Below are 19,888 nucleotides of genomic sequence, written 5' to 3'. Positions count from 1 at the left end.
AAGCAAACATGTGTGTAATTTGTCCTGCATAATCAATCGTATTCAATCCTCAAATCTTTTTTTTAAAATAATCTTTAAATCTGTTTTTATACACTTTACTGTTTAAACGTTTAGGGTCAGTAAGATTTTTTAAAGAAACTTTTATTCAGCAAGGATGCAAAAGTGATCATAAAGACATTTATAATGTTACAAAAGATTTCAATTTCAAGTAAAAAATGTTCTTTTGAACTTTCTATTCATCAAATAGTCCTGAAACAATGAATCATGGTTTCCAAAAAAAAATATTAAGCAGCAAAAACAGAATTAAAAAAATTGATAAGGTTTTAGAATGATTTCTGAAGAATCATTTGACTCTTAAGACTGGAGTAATGATGCTGAAAATTCAGCTTTGTCTTGGCAGGAATATATTAAAGTAAAATTTTACAATATTACAGTTTTTAACTTATTTTTTTTATCAAATAGATGCAGCCTTGTTGAGCAGAAGAGACTCTTTAGCATAAGATAAATCTTAATGACCCTAAACTGTGGAAGGGTAGTGTATATATCATTTTTATAGTGGTGTGGAATAAAGGTCAAATATAAGAAAAACACGGCATTTAAAAAAAAAAAGAAGTATTAAGACACGTTATACTGCGCTCCATAAACACAACCAAGCCTAAAAAAAATCACGGAACCACCCCTTTAATTAAAAAAAATTGATCATATGAAACTGATTTACTCCATCTCTTCTGTAGAATTTAGCTGCATCTGAAGTACCTTTATAAGTTTCATATGTCGGTGTGTATGCGTGTATGTCTGTTTATGAATGTATGTATGTCTTCTTTCCAATAGGAAAGTAAACAAATGCTACCGTGGAAGGTCATGTCCTGTCATTGTTCACTGCAGGCAAGTAAAAAACATTCACACACACTTAAATATTGTGCTATCTGATATATATATATATATATATATATATATATATATATATATATATATATATATATATATATATATATATATATATATATATATATATATATATATATATATATATATATCCGGGAGTAAGTTCAGACAACTCAGAGTATGTTCCCGATTAAAACACAGGACATTCTCAACAGGGCAATGAATCAGTTATTCACCATGGCAACAGACACTAAGAAAACGGAAAAAGAGCACCCTTCTACTTCCTCCATCTTCTTTTGTATAATAACTGCTTAGTGGTTGTGTAAATCGCCACCTATTAGCCTACCACCTATTACCACCATTTGGTGACATTTTTTCAATCCTTCCGTTTAATAAGTATTCTTTATTGACTGAGAATAAGGATTATATTGTTTGTTTGATGTTAATTATTTGAATGCAGATCCATGTGTGGGATGACGATAACATAAATAATAAATATATTTCAAATATATTTCAAATATTACTTCAGCATTAAGCTTTGTATCAGTTGAAACCCGGTAGTATATTTGACTAATTGTGCTTCCCCCCTCATATCCCACGAGACGAGAGATTTATGTATTTTACGTCTGGAAAAAAAGCCCCCAATGAAATAAATATCGGAATTTTGCATCATCGGAGGCTTTTTTGGGCCGAGGCTAGAGACAGTAAAGAAGCTCTTCATGTTTTCAACCCGCCCATAGGAGTGGAATCTCACTCACAAAATGTAAATGCGCACGGCCGCTCGGGAGCGTTGCGGAGCAAAGCAAGTGTTTTCAATGAATTCCTATGACAGTTAAGCTTCCATAGGCTTGAACTAAATACGTGCCAGACCAGACACACACCGTGAATGAATGTGTGGTCGTGAATGAATGACAATGCGGCCGTGAATGAATGCCAGACGGCCATGCTCATTTTAGTTTCAGTTTTGAATTAGCTTCAATTCAGGGGTGGGTTGCTTGAATTGTGGGTTCATTAGCCTATTATTCTTAATTAAAAACACTACAACAAAACGGTACAATGACAAACTCACTTAAATAGGCACTTTTACACTTCGCTTTGAAACCAAATCTTCCGCGATCATCTTGTCTGTCAGCTCTCCGCTCTCCGAAATGAATGAAATCTGATTCTTGTAAAAATGATTTAAAAAACACTGGCAGCAGCTGTGAACTTAAAAAAACAAAACAATGGCAGGTAAAGGGTAAAGACAGCTGAAAGTGTGCCTACTCGCCATCTAATTTCATGTGCTGGCCGCAACTAGCAAAAGACAGATGGTTGGAAGAAAAGACATTTGGCTGTTTTCCACGCTCATGCTGTCATGATGACGTCAGAGGGAAAGCAAAGACTGAGACGAGTTGTTACATTTTGACTAAAGGTTAAAAACTTGTTTTTAGATCTGAAATCTGAAACCAGTTCTTTGACAGATCACTCTGAACGTCCTGTTCGCACTTTACAAAATAAAAGTATCCGAAATATGTCATATAGTGTGTTTATTTATTTTGGCTTTTTATTGTTGTTTTTTTATGTTGCCGTTTTCTTTTTTCCATTAGTGACGGAGCTGGACGGACTGGGACGTACATTTTGATCGACATGGTGTTGAATAAAATGGCCAAAGGTAAAGAAAAAGAAAGCAGTGGATCAGATATCAGTGGTGTTAAGTGATACTTTGCATATAGTGGGCAGTCAGTGTAAATACTGATATAAATATGAAGATTATGTGCGTTACAGGTGCAAAAGAGATTGATATTGCTGCTACGCTGGAACACCTGAGAGACCAGAGACCCGGCATGGTTCAGAGCAAGGTATGTTCATACATACAGACACTTACACACCGAAAAAGGCACAATAGCTGAAATCTACTCTGTGTCCTCCTCAGGATCAGTTTGAGTTTGCACTGACGACTGTAGCTGAGGAAGTGAACGCTATTCTCAAAGTCCTGCCACAGTGATACTTCCTTTCTTCCTACCTTTCTGTTTCTCTCTCTTGGTTGTATATAAACTCTGATCCCATGTCTGAGAAGATATATGTCCTAAAGAAACTATTTTGTCTGTAAAATGATTGGAATATATTCAGTAGTAATTAGGAATTGTGTATTGGTTTAGCTATGTGTGAATATGAAAGCACATTTTATTTTCCATATCTTTACTTCATCATTTTCCTCTTTATTTCAGATATGAATTTTTCTCTCATAATTGGCGTTTCTATTGCATATCACGCAGAAATTTCAACTAAGACCAGATATGTTCTAAATATATAGTTAATTGGTCCGGAATTTATTGAATTCATCTTTATGTGCTTTGTTATTTAAGATTTAGACTGTGTTCTATGGGTTATGTGTGACTACTACAGTTTTTCTGATTATCAGAGACCCACACAAAGCGTAAACATCTTGCATGTGAGATTAAGACCAAGAACACGAGGAGACTATTTCTGCCTTTCCAAGCCAAGGAAACGTTTAAATCATTCATAAATCAAAACTACATCATGATGTTCAACTTGACCTGAACTTTTGTTGTAAGACTAAAACATAAAAAGCACTACCACTTTCATGTGGTATTAAAATTTAATCTGTGCACACAAACAGTGTGGATAGCAAGTAGAAATGCATGCAAGATTTGTGCAGAGTTGTGCTTTATGAACTTACTGCAAACTTGTGCATAGAAAATGTAAACAATAAAAATTCTGGCAAATTACAGTCTGATCTCCATACTGTTATTGAGAAGATTCGTGAGCATAAGGAGGAGTTCAGATCAGTGAACATCCACTAGAGCAATAAACAGTCACTCATTTTAATAAGACACATCAAATGAAACAGGGGATTTAGATTCTACATATCCTGACGCTCTATGTGGACATGCAGTTCATCTCTTAATACAGATATTAATGTAGCCTGACCCAAATAGCAGCTCATACACCAACAAGAAAACATATAGGAGACTGTTCCTAAGCTAACTGCAGTGGGGGTTTCTCTGTAACATGTCTATTTTGACTATACAAGTAATCGTTGTTATACCCCCATTGAAGATTACTAACAAGCTCATCTGTATGGCCAGGTTTAGACTGTGAATATTTAAATTCAACATTAACAGACTATCGGTGTGTTTTGCGACTGAATAAGCTGTTTTGATCCTGTGCAGCTCCATAATAAAGTTTCACGTGTCTGTGAAGTAAAGCACTAATTCCTGAGTGTCCTGAGTGTTCAAACATGCATATGCACAATCATTCTCAATCATGTGGGCACACACAATTCATCAATAATCATATAACCAACCTTCGTGTAGAAAAGCACAATGAGAGGAACACGTCTGTTTGAAAATCATTTCTGCAAGTTACATGATGATATTATGCATCGATTACGTACATTCATTGCTTTTGTTCTTAATGTCTTAAAGGAACACTCCACTTTTTTTGAAAATAGGCTCATTTTCCAAGTCCCTTAGAGTTAAAGAGTTGAGTTTTACCGTTTTTGAATCCATTCAGCCGGTCTCTGTATCTGGCGGTAGTACTTTTAGCATAGCTTAGGATACATCATTGAATCGGATTAGACCATTAGCATCATGCTCAAAAAAGACCTACTTTCAATATTTTTCCTATTTGAAACTTGACTCTTCTGTAGTTACATTGTGTACTAAGACCAACGGAAAATTAAAAGTTGTCATTTTTTTTATACCGATATAGCTAGGAACAATTTTCTTCGTAATATCACTGGGCCGCTTCACCCATGGTAAGGCAGGAAAATTCCCTGATTATTACGCAGGAATGAGAGAATAGTTCCTATCCATATCGGTCTAAAAATCTAAACTTTTCATTTTCCGTTGGTCTTAGTGCATGATGTAACAACAGAAGAGTCAAGTTTTAAATAGGAAAAATATTATCTTTAAAAAAAAATAAAGTCTTCGGTCCTTTTTGAGAGTGATGCTAATGGTCTAATCCGATTCAATTATGTATGCTAAGCTAAGCTAAAAGTGCTACTACCAGATACAGAGATCGGCTGAATGGATTCAAAAACGGTAAAACTCAACTCTTTAACTCTAAGGGACTTGGAAAATAAGACTATTTTCAAAAAAAAGTGGAGTGTTCCTTTAAAGGGTTCAGCCAAAATGGAATTTCTGTCATTAATTACTCACCCTCATGTTGTTCCAAACCCCATAAGATCTTTGTTCATCTCCGGATATTTTTGATGAAATCCGAGAGCTTTCTGAATATTTTTCTAGTATTTGTTGTTTTCATAGTGTAACAGCTTTGGTGCTTTCTCAACTACAGCAAAAGTTGCATTTCTTTCTCAGAAGTCTTTACAATGTGAACCACATCTTGTCATTTGATGTCCTGCTGATGTTTTTTATCAGTTATTAGGGCCCAAGCCCTGAAAGGGCGCAGAGCCCTATTGTTCTTCTAAGGATTATTTTTTTTTTTCTTTGTTATTATTTATTATTTTTTTACGCGACTATTTGGGCATTTTTGGGGCCCTTCCCATGCTCGAAAACTCTTGAAACTTTGCACACGCATCAGAATGCGCGGCCATCAGGGCCGGGCTGAGGCTGGGACCCGGGCGTGGCAGGGGGGCTCGACAGCGCCCCCTAAAGTGGTGTCTGAAAACGGGGTCTATAAATCAAACACACTTGCACGTACACATATGAAACTCGGTACACATATAGAGCTCATCGGGCCGAACAACTTTCGTGCTCTAAGTTATGCGTCAGCACAACAGGAAGTGAGCTATAATGGGTTGTTCGGAAAACGCATGCTGTGGAATTTGCGATACTCCTCCTAGACGATTCACCCGATCAGCACCAAACTCGGTCAGCATAAAGTGAAGACACTGAGGATGCTAAATTGCGAGCAACTTTTTGATATCTCAAACGGTTTGGCCGTGGCGAAGAGACGAACTTATGGCGAGAAAAGGGAAACAGGAAGTGTGTAATAACTTCTGCATACATTAATTCATTTTGATTAAACTTCAGCTGTGTGTTCGTTGTAAGAGGCCGATCACATGGATATGACTTTTGTGAGTCAAAGTTATAGCGCCACCAACTGGCAGCAGGAAGTGTCACTTTTGTCCAAAGAGGAGGGTTAGTTTTATCTACATTCACCAAACTCGGTATATATATAGTACTTTTCGAGCCGGACAACTTTCTAATTTACAGTCATTAGCTCTGACCAACAGGAAGTCAGATAATTTGGTTGGAAGATAACACAAAGTGGAAAGCGAGCTCTGAGTTTTTACCTTCTCCTCAAAAGCGATTCATTCAATCTCCTCCAAACTCGGACAACATGAAGTAAATATACAGAAGATGCTAAAATGCGAACGGTTATTGGATATCTCAAACGGTGTTCCCGTAGCAAATGCCTAAAAAACACAAAATAGGGACACACGTGCCTGGTTCATAAATAAGGCTATACTCCCACCTGCTGGTTATTCTATATATCACACTGGCTGTTTTTCTGTTTTTTTTTCTGTTTTTTCAACACTTATGCTCTCCCTTAAATTACCAGTAGAGGGCAATATTGTATAAGTTTTCAAGCAAAAAACCTTGCCTCTGTGTGTGTGTGTGAATGGTTTTCTAACTTGGTGGGGACTTAAACCTGAATGCACACAGACTCATTGGGACTTCCCAATGGGTACAAAAGCTTATAAATCAGACAGAATGAGTTCTTTTGAAGAAAGTTTTGTGTGATGGGTAGGTTTAGGGGCAGGAGCAGGATGACAGAATATATGGTTTGTACAGCATAAAAACCATTACATCTATGAGTCCCCAGAAAGATAGTGAACCAGACATGAGTGTGTGTGTATGTGTGTGTGTTTGTGGGTGGGTGTGTGTGTGTTGTGGATGGTGGATGGGCTTAACTGATAAGAGTTGCCTGCAGCATACTTCAGCATTACTACTGTGTGTGTGTGTTCGTGTGTGCGTGTGTGTGTGTTCTTTTTTCTAGCCTGGTGGGGACTTCAACCTGAATGCACACAGACTCATGGGGACACGTGTCACTGATTTCTACAGTGTGTGTGTGTGTGTGTGTGTGTGTGTGTGAGCCACTCTTCTGTCTAAAAAGATTACCTCTCAATGCTGTGCTCTGGCCTGCATTCAAGGATAAAAAAAATTATTCTGGGTTTGAATAAAAAAATGAATGTATAAAACCAGTTTATTTGTAGGGCATTGACAATATTGTTTTATATAATTAGTTAAATAATTGTGTTAATACAAATAATTATTAATAAAAAATATAAATATAAAAAAACATTACTAACAAAAGAAAAAACCCATTTAATTGTCTTAAAAAAAAAAAAAAGTAGTGTGTGTAACTTAAAAAATGAGAAGATTAATGCCTTTTGTTTAAGGACAAAAATGAGAACCAATGAGCTACCGGTATATAGAATAACCAGAAGGTGGAAGTGTAGCCTTATTTAGTAACCAGGTTGGACATGTCCAAGGGAACACTGTTTTGAAGATAAAACTATTGTTGTTATTGCAGAACAGTGTTTTCAGACAGTGAAATAAAAACAATGATCTCTCACTGTTTAGATTTTGTGTCTGTCATTCCCCTCCCCCCTCACTCTCCCTCTCTCAGGATCACTCTATGTGTGTGTGTGTGTGGAGGGGGTCTCTCTCACTCTGTGTGTGTCGCCTTGTTTCTTGTTTTTTTCATAATTTAACCCTTTCATATCATAGGCTATCAGCAATATCTATCACTTTATTGTGAAAAATAAGTTTAAAAAATGTATTATATATATATATATATATATATATATATATACATATATATATATATATATATATATATATATATATATATATATATATAATACATTATATATAAAACATATATAATACATTATATATAAAACATATATATAAAACACTGGTCTTCTGAACTTACAATATTTTGAGCTGCAAAAAATGCATTTGCACATAATTGAAAGTGACCTATTATATCCTAATACTTTTAATTGTTTTCTATAACATGGGCTTTAAAGAAGGTCATGTGCTGTGTTTGCAAAGATCACGTATGACACCTCTTTAAACTAATTATTTATTGATAGAATTCAAATGGATTAAAAAAAATAATTTCACATGATCTTATAAAAGTGGCTGTTTATAATAAACTTCTATAAATGATATGCACGCATATTACTCTTACCTGACACTGATATTATAATCATTGTTGCTGTCTCTGTGATTTGGCTTAATTTATTTTTAAGAGAAGTGTAAGGATAATACAACTTCAGCATTTGGACAGTATTCTGCACTCATTTTGAAATTGACATTTGACATCATCTGACATAAAATTAATGAATAAAATGTAATTGATCTCAGAGATGTGACTGTTGTGGTTCCTGGTCATAGCAGCACCAGTTGCTGCAGTTAATGAGGTGAATTCAAATGACTTTGACATAGTCCCATTATTTATTTTTTCCCATATTAAATGCCTATTGCCTGCTGTGCACAGTTAAGCTGATGCCACCGGGGTGGCGGTGCCACCGGCTTGGGCCCGCCATCGCTGCTCGCAGCTTTAATTTGAATTGCCCTTTGACCTTAAATATTTCTGTACAAGTTTGATGAAGAAATAAATTACACGTTGTTATTAAATTACACATGTCAATTAAGGTAACACTTTATTTTACAGTGCCATTGTTACATGTTACATGTAGTTACTATAAAAATAAATTATACATAATTAACATGAAATGAACCCTAAACCAATCCTATCCTAACCCTATAGTAAGTACATGTTGTTAATCTCAGTACTTACATAATTAATGAAACTGTAACAATGACACCTTAAAATAAAGTGTTAACGTAGCCTGACGTGGTCATATTCAATTCTAGTCAGAATATGAGTCTGAAAGTGCTCCATTGGAATGTAATTATGGGGCATGTTTCAACTGAACCAGGAAAGACCTCGATTGGATAGACCTACAACCAATCAGAGCAACGAAGGGACATTGTCAATTGTCAACAGAGCTGCCAAGTCCGCAGTTTCTATCGGTTTAGCTCTATGTTGGCCTATGTCATGTTAGTGGCACATGATGGTGGGCGGGGCTACAGAATCAGGCGTTGTTCTTTTTCTGTTGAGGCGGTTATCAACCTGATAACATCAGTGTGTGGCATAATCTGAAATAGATATTTTGCTAGGCCTGGTGTCAATAAAAGCTGTTCTTTGACTAACAAGGAAGTTTTCAGCTCTGAAACTTATAGGATATTCTTATATAACCATTAACTTTTATATATCAAAAGCTCAAGGGAAAGTTAATTTCTCAATTTATCACCCCTTTAACATCAATCAAATGGAATAACACTTTCTTTATGATGCATTACAAAGGGATTACTAATGCATTAATTACTTCTTAATGCGCCTTATAATGTATTATATGGCATCAATAATTATAACCTCAGTTATAGTAATACTTAAAGTATATAACACATGACAAATAAAAATATGCAATGCACTATAATGTACATAATGAATACCTTTATAATGCATTATATATAAAAAGGCTTTAAGCATTACCAATATTTCATGATCCTATTGCTTATCGTGATCATTGTTTTCTTTTAAATTAATAAATAAATACACAGGCTTTTTGTACACTGTATTTTTTATTATATATTCAATTTTGCTAATTCTCCCTCAAATTCTCAGCAAGTGCTGCCTCTGTCTCGCTCTTAGTATTTGGCCGTGCAATGCTGCTGACTGGGCCAGCACGGCCGCTGCCTGTGAAGACCTGGCCGGCAGTGCTGCTTCCTGTGGTGATGATTCCTTCCACAGGTGCACCCATTGGAGAACTGTTGGGTAAAGGTGCGTCCAGTTGGGACTTGGTAGACATGGGTGCTACCTGTAAGGAAGAGGCTTGAGGATTCTGCTGCTCCTTCTTCAGCAACTCTGGGCTCTTCAGAGTTTTCATCTCTGGGATTTTGTCAGGGACACCATGAGCGTCCTGTGTGCAACAGAGACGTGCATCCTTTAGAGAAGAGGCTAGAGGCTGCCTCAGTGGCTCAGAAATATCAAGCCTTTTCTTCCCTGGGATGTTGTTGGGCACAGGTGCTCCCTATGTCATCTTCTCACTCCACTGCTTCAGTGTTGCATCTGAGAATCCTAAGTGCGGGTCTTCTCAGATACATCACTGAAGACCAAAGATGAGGTGACGTCTCTCTCCTTAACTTTTTCAGACACAGCAACCACAGGTACTCTCTGTTTCTGCCTCCACTGCTTTGTGGACTTTGGTGTTACATCTGAGAAGCCTGAGTGCGGAGACTGGACATTCTCAGACAAATCAATGAAGACCAGAGGTGTGGGGCATGAAGTTTCTCCTTCTCCCACTGTTCCCCACCACTGCCACGAGGTAGGGTCCCCCTACGCATGCTCCTCAGATATGGGTTCGGAAACCTCAATGAAGGACCACCACCGCCCTGCAAGGGCCATGATGAGCTCATCTGATAGTTCAGGAGATGAGGACTGCTCTACGCTCTCAAAATAAGTTGGCATGGCTGAAGATGGTCAAAAGCTGATCATAAAGACTAAACAATACTGCCTTTGTGCAATCTATATCTGTAAAACACTTTTAAAGCAAGATAACTTGAAGTGATGAGTTGAGTAAACATACAGGTCCTTCTCAAAAAATTAGCATATTGTGATAAAGTTCATTATTTTCCATAATGTAATTATACAAATTAAACTTTCATATATTTTAGATTCATTGCACACCAACTGAAATATTTCAGGTCTTTTATTGTTTTAATACTGATGATTTTGGCATACAGCTCATGAAAACCCAAAATTCTCAAAAAATTAACATATTTCATCTGACCAATAAAAGAAAAGTGTTTTTAATACAAAAAAAGTCAGCCTTCAAATAATTATGTTCAGTTATGCACTCAATACTTGGTCGGGAATCCTTTTGCAGAAATGACTGCTTCAATGCGGCGTGGCATGGAGGCGATCAGCCTGTGGCACTGCTGAGGTGTTATGGAGGCCCAGGATGCTTCGATAGCAGCCTTAAGCTCATCCAGAGTGTTGGGTCTTGTGTCTCTCAACTTTCTCTTCACAATATCCCACAGATTCTCTATGGGGTTCAGGTCAGGAGAGTTGGCAGGCCAATTGAGCACAGTAATACCATGGTCAGTAAACCATTTACCCGTGGTTTTGGCACTGTGAGCAGGTGCCAGGTCGTGCTGAAAATGAAATCTTCATCTCCATAAAGCTTTTCAGCAGATGGAAGCATGAAATGCTCCAAAATCTCCTTAAAGCTAGCTGCATTGACCTTGCTCTTGATAAAACACAGAGGACCAACACCAGCAGCTGACATGGCACCCCAGACCATCACTGACTGTGGGTACTTGACACTGGACTTCAGGCATTTTGGCATTTCCTTCTCCCCAGTCTTCCTCCAGACTCTGGGACCTTGATTTCCGAATGACATGCAAAATTAGCTTTCATCCGAAAAAAAGTACTTTGGACCACTGAGCAACAGTCCAGTGCTGCTTCTCTGTGGCCCAAAGTGGCTTGACCTGGGGAATGCGGCACCTGTAGCCCATTTCCTGCACACGCCTGTGCACGGTGGCTCTGGATGTTTCTACTCCAGACTCAGTCCTCTGCTTCCGCAGGTCCCCCAAGGTCTAGAATCGGTCCTTTTTCACAGTCTTCCTCAGGGTCCGGTCACCTCTTCTCGTTGTGCAGCGTTTTTTGCCACAATTTTTCCTTTCCTCAGACTTCCCACTGAGGTGCCTTGATACAGCACTCTGGGAACAGCCTATTCATTCAGAAATTTCTTTCTGTGTCTTACCCTCTCGCTTGAGGGTGTCAATGATGGCCTTATGGGCAGCAGTCGGGTCGGCAGTCTTACCCATGATTGTGATTTTGAGTAATGAACCAGGCTGGGAGTTTTTCAAAGCCTCAGAAATCTTTTGCAGGTGTTTAGAGTTAATTAGTTGATTCAGATGATTAGGTTAATAGCTCGATTAGAAATCCTTTTTATGATATGCTAATTTTTTGAGATTTTTGGGTTTGAGGAATTTTGGGTTTTCATGAGCTGTATGCCAAAATCATCAGTATTAAAACAATAAAATACCTGAACTATTTCAGTTGGTGTGCAATAAATCTAAAATATATGAAAGTTTAATTTTTATCATTACATTATGGAAAATAATGAACTTTATCACAATATGCTAATTTTTGGAGAAGGACCTGTATATGGTAATGATAAAAGAGGCAAGGGAGGATGAAAGCCTCTTCATTCAAAATGAACAATGAAGCTGAAAAGGTTTTGTTTTATTAATTTATCTACTAATGTGCATAACTCAGAGTTTTATCTATCATGTCAGTAGTCCAAGCGTATTGACTGCACGAATAGAAGAGGATGATAACAATATACTTATTAAACTGACCAATAAGAATATACGTAAATAAATGTTGTTTGCTTTAGTCAAAAATGTGGCTTTTAAAGATATACGAAAATGAAAAGCTTATTTTGCATTGTTAACTATTAGTAATGGTCAGACTCAAGGGTAACATTAAAGGATTAGTTCACCCAGAAATGAAATTGATGTCATTATTGACTCACCCTAATGTCATTCCACACCCGTAAGACCTTTGTTCATCTTCAGAACACAGTTTAAGATATTTTATATGTAGTCCGAGAGCGTATCCAAGTGTATGCACACTATACTGTCCATGTCCAGAAAGGGAATAAAAACATCATCAAAGTAGTCCATATGTGACATCAGTTGGTTAATTAGAATCTCTTAAAGCATCGAAAATACATTTTGGTCCAAAAATAACAAAAACTATGACTTTATTCAGCATTGTCTTCTCTTCCGCGTTTGTTTTCAAACCTCAAATAAAGATTCAAACGGTCATGAATCAGCGTATTGAATCATAATTTGGATCGCCAATGTCACATATTTTTTAGCAGTTTGGCAGTTTGACACATGATCCGAATCATGATTCAATACGCTGATTCATGACCGCTTGAATCTTTATTTGAGGTTTAAAAACAAACGCGGAAGAGAAGACAATGCTGAATAAAGTGGAAGTTTTCGCTAGTTTTGGACCAAAATGTATTTTTGATGCTTGAATGAACTAACTGATGTTACATATGGACTACTTTGATGATGTTTTTATTCCCTTTCTGGACATGGACAGTAAAGTGTGCAAACACTTAGATACGCTGTCGGACTAAATATAAAATATCTTAAGGCATCTTTACACAGCCGAGTTAAGGCGGGTCTAACGCGGGTCTGTGTTTGCTCAAAAGTTTTTATTAGCTTTCTGGACATGGACATTAAAGTGGGCATTGACTGCATTATGCTCTGGGACTAAAATATAAAATATCTTAAACTGTGTTCCGATGATGAACGGAGGTCTTACGGTGTGGAACGACATTAGGGTGAGTCATTAATGACTTTCATTTTCATTTTTGAAAATTTCAAAAATTTCATTTCAATTTCATTTTTGGTTGAACTAACCCTGAGAGGGGGTAAAATCTTTCCGTGGCAGGGGCAGCTGCCAATGATACCTGTCACTGCTTTACGTGCCTGACACTCAGCCTGACACTGTTTTACGTGCCTGGCACTAAATCTGTCGCTGTTTTACGTGCCTGGCACTAAATCTGTCGCTGTTTTACGTGCCTGGCACTGGATCAGCCAGTGTTTTACGTGCCTGACATCCGACCGGTCACCGCTAGTAGCAGCTGCCTCGCGACCTGTCAGCTTTATTCGCGTGTGTTATTCCACCGGTCCCGGTTTGATGTGACTGTCACGCGTTTTCCGTCCGCATTATTTGCGCCTGTCACGGTCCCGGTTTGATGAGCCTGTCACGCGTCTCGTCAGCGTTATTCGCGCCTGTCACTCCACCGGTCACGGTTAAATGAGCCTGTCACGCGTTTTCCGTCCGCGTTATTTACGCCTGTCACTCCTCCGGTCACGGTTCGATGCACCTGTCACGCGGTCCGTCTGTGTTATTCGCGTCTGTCACTCCATCGGTCCCGGTTAGATGAGCCTGTCACGCGTTTTCCGTCTGCATTATTTGCGCCTGTCACTCCACCGGTCCCGGTTAGATGCACCTGTCACGCGTTTTCCGTCCGCGTTATTTGCGCCTGTCACTCCTCCGGTCACAGTTAGATGCACCTGTCACGCGATCCGTCCGCGTTATTTGCGCCTGTCACTCCTCCGGTCACGGTTTGATGTGACTGTCACGCGTTTTCCGTCCGCATTATTTGCGCCTGTCACGGTCCCGGTTTGATGAGCCTGTCACGCATTCCGTCCGCGTTATTTACGCCTGTCACTCCTCCGGTCACGGTTAGATGCACCTGTCACGCTTTCCGTCTGCGTTATTTGCGCCTGTCACTCCTCCGGTCCCGGTTTGATGTGCCTGTCACGCATTCCGTCCGCGTTATTTACGCCTGTCACGGTTTGATGTGCCTGTCACGCTCAGTCCGCGTTATTAGCGCCTGTCACTCCTCCGGTCATGGTTTGATGTGCCTGTCACGCTTTCCGACAGCGTTATTTGCGAATGAGAACTCGCGCGCACTGTGAGAAGTTCTGTCTCTGTGCGCTCATTCGAAAGCGCGCACACGTCTCACAGCGCGCAAAAAAAATGTTCTCTTTCAAATCTTGCGCTTGAACAGACAAACTCTAAAAGTATGTCAACATGTCCATCTTGATGAGTATCCAAGCAGACATATTCTGTATGCCTTAAGTGAACATTATACAGTCGAGAAAGACGACAACTATCCTTGCATTAGGTGTTAAAGGGGCAGTAGCCTTTACTGCTGTCTGTCAAACAAAAGATAAGGACATCACTCCCTGCTCTTGATTGGATAGCTTTTGTAAGTTTGATAAGGATTAATCTTTAATTTAAACAGTTAAATATGCAGTTATTTTACATCTGATTATTTATTCAATTTCTCTACCTAAAAACTAATGTTAGACCTACCTGGAAAACCTAAAATGCATAGTTTATTTTATTAGTATCTTTGCTCAGTAGTATTTATTTGTGCTGCTGCTTGTATTTAAGTTATTTGTTCTTATTTTCTTTATTTTTATTAGTCCTTTTTTCCCTGAAGATACCAAATACCGAACCGTACTGAAACCGTGAACCTAAAACCGTGATACAAACCGAACCGTGAGCAATCTTGTACCATTACACTCCTAGTGTAACGTATGTTACAGGGGGTGCCACAACATTTTGAAAATTGTCAAAGGGTGCCATGAATGAAAAAAGGTTGACACTGGTATAGCCTACTATTTTGATTGTTTTTGTAAGAAGTCTCTTCTGCTTTAAAAGGAGGGTGCATTTATTTGATCCAAAATACAGCAAAAACAATATTGGGAAATATTTTTACAATTTAAAATAACTTTTTTTCTCTCTATGTAAATGTATAGGCCTAGTAAAGTATAATTTATTCCTGTGATCAAAGCGGAATTTATCATCATTTTAGTCTTCAGTGTCACATGATCCTTCTCAAATAACTTTGATATGAGGATTTGAGCTCAATAAACATGTATTATTATCATTAATGGTGAAAACAGTTGAGTAGCCTACATTTTTATTTAGGATTATGCAATGAATAGAAAGTAAAAAACACTTCCCATTTTTGGAAAACGTATTCAACCAGGACGCATTAAATGCATGAAGTGACAGTATACACATTTATAATTTTGCAAAAGCTTTATATTTTTATTGATCTTGAATGTAAAGCTTTTGCATTATAAATGTAGGCCTAGGCTATCTTTAACCCTCTGCCCGATGAACGCATCAGGCACGTTTTCCCCTTAATGACAACGGAAACAACTCACAGTAGCCTACTCCGTCATTTTTATCCATACAGAAAAATGCAAGACATTATTATACACTATAAACTGTCTACTTTTATTTGTGTATATTCACAACAAAGGCCGTGGACTCGTGGATCATTGTTTTGCCAATCTTGTTCCATGTCAGCGTTCCAGTTTTTAATTTCAAAAGCATTTCTAAATTCAGTTCATATTTACAACAAACGAAATTCCAAGCCAAAAAAAAAAAAAAAAATTGAGTTACCACCATGCAAATGCAACCTTTATGTGATGGTAGGCTAAAAAAACTAAATGTTCTTAACTATGCACATATACGATTTAGTGTGACAAAGGAAGAGAGCCTATAGGGAGCACGGAGCAAAACCTAGTGTTGAGGTTAGTTGTATGTTTTAACACTTTCTACACATGCCAGGGGCCTGTACTATGATGGTGGTTTAACAAACTCAGGGTTACAGGATTAGTTTTGAGTTGACAAAACCAAACCAATCTATTCAGGCTTTGTTGGTCCCATGATGCTGATCATCAGCTTTCTCTGTCAACTCAGGCTTTGTTAGCTATGACATCAGCAGTCAACAACCAATGTGGATCAGTGGATCAGTGATGTGATATCGGTAGTGAACAGCCAATCACATGCTGTGGATCAGTGGGTGACATCCATAGTGAACGGCCAATCACATGCTGTGGATCAGTGGGTGACATCCATAGTGAACGGCCAATCACATGCTGTGGATCAGTGGGTGACATCTGTAGTGAACAGCCAATCACATGCTGTGGATCAGTGGGTGACATCCGTAGGGAACAGCCAATCACATGCTGTGGATCAGTGGGTGACATCCGTAGGGAACAGCCAATCACATGCTGTGGATCAATGATGTGACATTCCTAGTGAACAGCCAATCACATGCTGTTGAACAGAGATTCACTTCTCACCAGATTGAGTGAGATTCATTTCTCTCTTCTGCGGAAAGAGGACAACTTAAAGAAAAAAATATTATATGTCAATGCAAGTAAAAGTTATGAAGTTAGTTTAGTTTATATAGAGAGAGAACTGAACATTTAAACTCATTAAATCTTTTTTTAATAGCTTTATTTATGTATTTTAAAGCTTATTTGCATTACTTTTATATAGGCTATTTATATTAATTTTAACAAAGTGCCTATTAATGATTGATTAACTAAAATGATAAATGTGTAATTGATTACGGGTATAATAATTACCTAAATTATATATAAATTATTATAAATCATAATAATAATAATAATTATAAATAAGCATTGTTAAAAGCCAGATGCTTTAGTCTTTAAAAACCATTTGCTAAGTAATGACCTTTAATTTGGAGCAGAAACAGGGGAGTGGCTTTATTGCATCAGAGGTGTGTCACTTTACTCACAGCGGATTGGTCCAATTTCAGTTTGAGATCTCTTATCCAGAACATAAGCTGCCCTGGAGCAGGTTAGCTATGGATCATAAGTTACTATGGAGATGAACACAGCTAAAAGTCAAACCACTTTAATGTACCTAAAACCCAGGTTTGAAACTAAAACCCACACAAACTAAGCTTAAACATATCTGGCCAGCCAGCTAAACCAGCTTCATGGTATAGGCCACAGGATGATGAAACTTATTGTGTTTACTAGTTGCCATATCAATATTATTTAGAGAAAAAACAGTGCCAAAATTTAAAAAAAAAATTATAAAAAAAACGCCCCTAGATATTATATTCTATATATTTTTTACTCTTTTGAGCCAAGAAACAAGGGTGAATTAAGACTCAGAGTCAATTTATTAAAAAAGATTCATTATGTTTTTAACTATGATGTGCTGTATATAGCAGTGTGTTTGTTGTCAAACTCAAAAATGTGTATTTTTAATGAGTAAAAATGCCATTATTTTATTATAAAATGTTAAAAAAAATATTTTTTGTTAACAAAATATTTTAGTTTGTCTTGTATATTTTTTGATTGTATGATAAAATTTTAAGCTGTTATTTGGACGTGTTACAATGTACCTTACCTAGGGGTACGTTGTCACATTTCACTTCCATTCTTTTGGGGTATGTCAAGAAAAAAGCATAGGCTACACCTAATGAAACAAAACCACATACTTGTATTATAGGCTACGTGTGAAATGAACCCCAAGTGGATTTACTGAAACTAAATAAATGACTGAAAGTCGAAAAGCGTTAGGTTCCCCACGCTTCCCTATATTAATTATCTAATGTGGATAAATGCATATTTTGTATTTGATGTATTGCTTAGTTAGAAAAGTAAATATATAAACCACCCCCATATGTGTGACAGGAGCATATAGAGGTGACAGAACGCGTGACAGGAGCATATAGAGGTGACAGAACGCGTGACAGGAGCATATAGAGGTGACAGAACGCGTGACAGGAGCATATAGAGGTGACAGAACGCGTGACAGGAGCATATAGAGGTGACAGAACGCGTGACAGGAGCATATAGAGGTGACAGAACGCGTGACAGGAGCATATAGAGGTGACAGAACGCGTGACAGGAGCATATAGAGGTGACAGAACGCGTGACAGGAGCATATAGAGGTGACAGAACGCGTGACAGGAGCATATAGAGGTGACAGAACGCGTGACAGGAGCATATAGAGGTGACAGAACGCGTGACAGGAGCATATAGAGGTGACAGAACGCGTGACAGGAGCATATAGAGGTGACAGAACGCGACAGGAGCATATAGAGGTGACAGAATGCGTGACAGGAGCATATAGAGGTGACAGAACGCGTGACAGGAGCATATATTAGCAGGATGTTAATGACAACTACAGGCCCATCTCCAACCTCCCATACCTCTCTAAGGTGCTGGAAAAAGTTGTTGCTGCACAGCTTCAGGTCCATTTGGAGCATAACCATCTTTATGAGAAATTTCAGTCTGGTTTCCGCTCAGGACACAGCACAGAAACAGCCTTGGTCAGGGTCACAAACGATCTTTTGATGGCGGCAGATGCTGGTTCCCCATCCCTTCTCATCCTCCTGGACTTAACTGCAGCTTTCGATACAGTTGACCATAACATCCTCCTTCACCGTTTACATTCCACCATTGGTCTCTCTGACTCGGTCCACAACTGGTTTTCTTCTTATCTCACTGGGAGAACTGAATATGTTGCGTTAGGAGAAGCTACATCCCTGTCACACAATGTCACCTGCGGTGTCCCTCAAGGCTCTGTGCTCGGACCCACCCTGTTCATACTCTACATGCTCCCCCTTGGCCGTCTCATCAACCGGCATGGGATTTCTTTTCACTGCTATGCTGATGACACTCAACTTTACTTTAGGACAAGTTCATCTCCCTCTGCTGACCTCACACCTTCCACTTTGATCACTTGCCTGGATGAGATAAAGGCGTGGATGAAGCAAAACTTTCTGCAGCTAAACAGCTCCAAAACTGAAGCTATCCTAGTCGGCACTCCACTTCAGGTCCAGAAGTCCGTTATCACCAGCATTGCTTTCTCTGATCAGGTCATTCCTCTTTCCACTTCAGTCACGAATCTGGGGGTCAGAATGGAATCACAGCTTACTTTTGAAGCGCACATCAAACACCTGTGTAAGACCTCCTTCTTCCACCTCAGAAACATTGCCAAACTTCGTCCCATTCTATCACTGGCTGATGCGGAGAAGCTTGTCCATGCCTTTATCTCCTCCAGGCTGGACTACTGCAATGCGCTCCTTATTGGCATCCCTAGCAAAAATCTCCAGAGGCTGCAGTGTATTCAGAACAGCGCTGCTAGGATCCTCATGAGGGTGCGCAAATACGACCATATCACCCCCATTCTAAAATCACTCCACTGGCTTCCTGTGTCGTTCAGGATCGAGTACAAGATCTCTCTCCTTACCCACCAGTGCATCCATGGTGATGCTCCCTCCTATCTCAAGGAACTCCTCACCACACAAACAGCCACTCGTAACCTCCGCTCTGTTTCGCTGTATCGCCTCAAAACTCCCACAGCCAATCTCCGTACTATGGGGGATCGGGCCTTCTGCTCTTCAGCCCCCAGTCTGTGGAATGCTCTCCCTGACCACCTGCGGACTCCACAGACTATAGATACTTTTAAGCGTGGTCTTAAAACCCACCTTTTTAGCAGAGCTTTTAATTGACTTTTAATTGACTTGCTACTTGTTTAATTTTATTTTATTTTTCGGTTTTATTTA

At 38.6% G+C, this 19,888-nt stretch overlaps 1 protein-coding gene across 3 annotated transcripts in view; it reads left to right on the top strand.

Annotated features, from left to right (window-relative positions):
- The window catches only part of slco5a1b (solute carrier organic anion transporter family member 5A1b), a 33,253-nt gene extending 29,637 nt beyond the window's left edge, over positions 1–3,616 (top strand). For all 3 annotated transcript variants that reach the window (XM_067452535.1, XM_067452534.1, XM_067452533.1), the window contains exons 20-23: positions 832–885; positions 2,472–2,536; positions 2,650–2,723; positions 2,798–3,616. In XM_067452535.1, the coding sequence (XP_067308636.1) occupies positions 832–885; positions 2,472–2,536; positions 2,650–2,723; positions 2,798–2,869 (265 nt within the window). In that variant the 3' untranslated portion in view covers positions 2,870–3,616. The remainder of the gene's footprint in view (positions 1–831; positions 886–2,471; positions 2,537–2,649; positions 2,724–2,797) is intronic.
- The last annotated feature ends 16,272 nt before the right edge of the window (positions 3,617–19,888 follow it).

Source organism: Pseudorasbora parva, chromosome 9 (genome assembly GCF_024679245.1).
Source record: "Pseudorasbora parva isolate DD20220531a chromosome 9, ASM2467924v1, whole genome shotgun sequence".
In the NCBI taxonomy this organism is placed as follows: domain Eukaryota; kingdom Metazoa; phylum Chordata; class Actinopteri; order Cypriniformes; family Gobionidae; genus Pseudorasbora; species Pseudorasbora parva.
The sequence above is the reverse complement of the archived record's forward strand: the minus strand, read 5'-3'. Positions and strand labels throughout refer to the sequence as shown.